The sequence below is a fragment of the Echinops telfairi genome, unplaced genomic scaffold, assembly GCF_000313985.2.
Source record: "Echinops telfairi isolate 266 unplaced genomic scaffold, ASM31398v2 ScPeMD7_655;HRSCAF=1070, whole genome shotgun sequence".
In the NCBI taxonomy this organism is placed as follows: domain Eukaryota; kingdom Metazoa; phylum Chordata; class Mammalia; order Afrosoricida; family Tenrecidae; genus Echinops; species Echinops telfairi.
Window position 1 is genome coordinate 22,402,196 of NW_022104553.1, and position 4,983 is coordinate 22,407,178.

Sequence of the window (4,983 nt, forward strand, 5' to 3'; positions counted from 1 at the left end):
GCTCAGCAGAAACCGAGAGGGGACCGATAAAGTCTTAGGTCCTTCTTAGGGGGCTTGGTGGGGCAGTAGTGACGTGCTTGGCTGTTAACAGAAAGGCTGGGGGGTTGAAGCCGCCAGGCTCCACAAGAGAAAGATGTGTCAGTCTGAAGATTTATAGCTAATTTTATGAAGTATTAATTATAGCTCAATAAAACTGGGAAAAAAGCTTTCTAGCTCAGGAAACCCTGTCCCACAGGGTCACTATGAGTTGGAACCCACTGACAGCAGGGGATTTGGGTTATGTATTTAATTTTCCTCCCTGGAGCCCTGCTGGCCGAGTGGTTATGCACTGGGCAGCTAACCGCAAGGTCAGCAATTCAAAACCACCAGGAGAAAGATGGGGCTTTCTACTCCCACGTAGAGTTACAGTCTCAGGAAACCAATGTGTCAGTCTGAAGATTTATAGCTAATTGTATGTGTATGAAGTGTTAATTAGAGCTCTATAAAACTAACTGCGGAAAAAATTCCAACTCAGGACCTACAGGGTAACTATGAGTCAAAATAGACGAGATAGCAGTTGACTTTGTCTTGGTAGCTTCTTAACTATGGGAGGGAAACGCGATTTCCCTTTTCCTGTCTAGGTGGGAAGGGGCTCTGGTGGCGCAGAGGGCTAAACACCAGGCTGCTAATCACCAGGTGAGCACTTCAAACCCACTGTCCCTGCACTCTGTGGAACAAGGATGAGGGTAAAAGAATTACAGTCTGGGGCGCAGAGAGGGAGGGGAAAAATGAGGAGCTGATACCAAGGGCTCAAGTAGAAAGCAAATGTTTTGAGAATGATGATGGCAACAAATGTACTTGACAAAATAATAATATTTATAAATTATCAAGGGTTCATGAGGGAGGGGGGACGGGGAGGGAGGGGGAAAAAATGAGGAGCTGATCCCAAGGGCTCAAGTAGAAAGGCAATGTTTTGAGAATGATGAGGGCAACAAATGTACTAGTGTGTTTGACATAAAATGGATGGATGGATGGATTGTGATAAGAGTTGTACGCACTCCCAATAAAATGATTGAAAAAAAAGAAAAAGGCATGGTGAAGATGGGGCAGGACTGGGCAGTGTTTCTTTCTTTTTTTTTGGTGGGGGGGCAGTGTTTCATGATGCTCTACATGGGGCTGCTATGGGCTGGGACCGATCCCGTGGCCCCCAACAGTGACAGCAATGGCAGAACCCAATGTTTTTTAAAAATTATAATTGCAGAACCCAATGTTTTTTTTAATTATAAAGAAATCATTTTATTGGGGGCTCTTATGACAATCCATACATCAAAAACAAAAAACCAAAAAAAAAAATCCATACATCAATTGTATCAAGCCCATTTGTAAATATGTTCCTACCATCATTTTCAAAGTATTCTCTTTCTACTTGTGACCTTGGTATCAGCTCATTTTCCCTCCCTCCTCCCCCTCTCACCCTCATGGACCCCTTATAAATTATTTTCCTATCTTACACCATCCACTGTCTCCCTTCGCCCACCTTTCTGTTGTTTGCCCCCCTGGGGTGTGTGTGTGTGTGTGTGTGTTATATGTCGTTCATTATAGTCCCTTCTCATTTCTTTCCCTTCTCCCCCCACCTTCCCCCTACCCTCCTGGTATCGGATACTCCCATTACTGAGGGGTTTATCTGTCCTGGGTCCTGTGTGTCCAGAGCTCTTATCTGTACCAGTGCACATGCTCCAGTCTAGCTAGATTTGTAAGGTAGAGCTGGGACCGTGATCATTGGGGGTGGGGGTGGGGGGAGGCATTAAGGAACTAGAGAATGCTGTGTGTTCCCTTGGGGCTGTGCTGCCTGCGCTGTCTCCTTCTTTTCTTGTGACGCTTCTGTGAGGGGGTGTCCAATTGTCTACAGTTGGGCTTTGGACCTTGGACTTTGTTCATTCCTGCCTGTTCATTCCACCATGGTGCTGAGCTGGAGTGGGGTCAGGGCACTTTTTCTTTTTCTGCCAAGGGCCATTTGGATATTTGTAATGTCATTGGAGGGCAATACAAAATTTGCAACTTAAAAGTCAGCCTGCTCTCACTGGTCAAACCATTGAATTAACTCATTCCTAATATGATGACTGGGAGCCCTGGTGGCATAGTGGTTACAGGTGGGGTTGCTAACCCCTAGGTCAACAGTTCAAACCCACCAGCCCCTCCTGGGTGGGGGGAGAGGCTTTCTACTCCCTCAAAGCCTTGGAAACCCACAGGGGCTGTTGTACCCTGTCCTATAGGGTCACGGTGCATTGGCACACCCAGGGGAAGCCCCGACAACTGTGGGCAGAGCTTTCCACGTGCAGGTCAGGGGTCAGAAAGGGCTCGGTGCTGACCGAATCTCTCTGGAGACTCAGGGTGGATTTGGGGCTTCCCCTGTAAACTGGAGCCCTCCGCATACCGAATTCAGAAACAACTGAAAACTCCCCGCCATCAAGTCGATGCCGACTCATGGCGACCCTGTGGGACAGGCTGGCACTGCCCCTTGTGAGTTTCTAGAGAGCCCCATCTTTGGGGATCTTGTCGTTAGCAGTCTAACGCGTACCCACGACGCCACCAGGGTTCCACATTTTGCAAACCTAGGGCTCAGAATTCTGCACACTTGGGGTTCAGAATGAACGTCCAGGGTGCTTAGGCTCCTGGGAGGTCTGACTGTGCGCAGTGTGTTTGGGTGCTCGGCGACCCCTTTGGGACCTCGTGGGGGAACAAGGCTTTGGGAAAGGAGAGTCATGGGTGGCCCATGGCTGGAGCCCCCCAATGCTCCTCTCTGCAGGCCCCGCAGCCCCGGCCCCGGATGAGCGCCCAGGAGCAGCTGGAACGCATGCGCAGACACCAGGAGTGGGCCAGGCCCCTCCCCTCCAGCTCCTCCCTCAGGCTCCTCCCCCTGGGCCGGACCCTGCCCCCGGCCCGACGCCAGCCCGACGCGGAGCCCAGGGTGAGGAGCAGAGGGTGGAGGGTGGGAAGGGGGGTGTCGGGTGATGACGCGGGTCTGAGCCTCAGTCGACCTCTCCTAAAAGTGGGGGTCCTCATCTGAACCTAGGTTCCCAGAGTCGCCCCGACGACGTGTGGCTGGGTGGAACGTCTGCATCTTGCCCCACCCCCTTGGAGGCGTGGTCTCCGGAGCGCCGCCCAGACCCGCCAATCACTGGTCATTGAGGCCCCGCCTCTCCATCCTTTGTGTAGGGAGATGACTGTTAGGTTCTGACTCCTAGGACCCCCATGTACAAGGGCACCAAACCCTACCCGGTCCTGTACCTGCCTTACAGGTATGGTCCTGTCTGAGCCCAGCGTCGCAGCCCGCCATGCCTAGCTCTCTACTCTAGGATTTTCCTTTTTTTTTTGGCTGTTCCTTTATCAAGCATGATGCCCTTCTCCAGGGACTGGTTCGTGATGCGAACACGTGAGATGAATGACGTCTCACCATCCTGGCCTCTAGGGAGCCTGCTGGCTGTAGGAGGTGACGGCAGATACCCTGGCTTGGGTCAGGCACACCTTAGTCCTCCGAGTCACATCTTGGTTTTTCAACGCTTTACAGAGGTCTTGTGCAGCAGAGCGACTCAATAGAATGCATCACTTGATTTCCCAAAGGCTGAAATACCAGTGACAGCTTCTAGTATTACAGCTACACGGGAGCCACCACTGTATGACAAACGGACACACAAGTGGTGGTCTACAGGGAGACGGAGACGAGTTATGGGGGCAACAGTGATTCCAGGGTAGGAAAATGCCCACCTTCCTTATGGGACAGAGGGGTTCAAGTCCCCATGACGTTGCCACCCTATGAAGTCCTGCATTTCCCCAGCCACCGCCGGCCGATCAGTGGAGACTTGCGTGTTTGTCTGATGCTGAACAGGTTTCAGCGGAGGCTTCCAGACTAACAAAGACGAGGAAGAAAGGCCTGGCGATCTCTTCCCCAAAACCAGTCCATGGAAACTCTGGTTCATAGCAGTTTGAGCTGGCTCGATAGCAGCTACCAACAATAGACATATGATCAATGCACTGCGGTGGCGGGTCGATTCTGATTCCTAGTGGCCCTGTAGGACAGGAGAACCGTTCCTTTGGGTTTGCGAGGTCCTACGTCTTTATGGGAGAAGATCAAACTTAGAATTCACTGCCATTAGTCAATTTCAACTCATAGCAACTCTATAGGAAGGACAGGGTAGAACTGCCCCTGTGGGTTTCCGAGACTGTATCTCAGTACAGGAGTTAAAGCCTTGTCTTTTTCCCTGGAGTGGCCAGTGGTTTGAAACTGCTCGCCTTGTAGTCAGCAGCCCAGTAACCACTAGGCCATCGGGGTTCAGTGGAAGCAGAAGGCGGCCTTACCGTTCTCCCGAGGAGGGGCTAGGGGGTTCCAACTGCCATCCAGGCTCCTTGGTACATGATGCCAAACTCAAACCAAACCCACTGCCATTGAGTTGATGCTAATTCCTAGGCAGGGTTTCCACGCCTGTAAATCTTTTGGAGAGCAGACAGGCTCGTCCGTTCTCCCTCAGAGAAGCTGGTGGTTTTGAACCCCTGACCATGCAGTTAACCTTGTTGGATTGTTTGTGCCATCAGCGGAACAGGAAACGCACAACTCTACGTCTAAGTTGTGTTAGGGGGACAAACGTGACAGCTCATCTTTTTTGAAACAAAGGGCGGAAATCCGGAAGGCACTGCCTAGAGTGATTCAGAGGCTGATCAAAGTCACGAGAGGCCTGTCATTTCCTAGAATCGGGGGCGGAGGGAAGCGGAGGGATTTTTTTAACCGTCCATCGCTTTTATCCTGGAGCTCGCAGGGGTCAGGTAAAGGTCAAAGCATGGTAGCCTTCTGGGTGATTTTATCCCTTCTCCTGGTGACCTTGTGGTTGGCTTCCAACGCAGAGAAAGATGAGGCTGCCAGCTTCCCTGCAAACTGCCACTCTCTTGAAACCCTAGGGAGCAGTTTTGCCCTGCCTTGCATGGAGCCCTGGTGGCTTAGTGGGTTACTTA

General features: G+C 51.4%; 1 protein-coding gene across 1 annotated transcript in view; it reads left to right on the forward strand.

The window, feature by feature from the left end:
* The window catches only part of PLEKHA4 (pleckstrin homology domain containing A4), a 33,113-nt gene that overhangs the window by 26,007 nt on the left and 2,123 nt on the right, over window positions 1-4,983 (forward strand). The window contains exon 15 of the mRNA XM_045292641.1: window positions 2,675-2,968. Coding sequence (XP_045148576.1) covers window positions 2,675-2,968 — 294 coding nt within the window. The remainder of the gene's footprint in view (window positions 1-2,674; window positions 2,969-4,983) is intronic.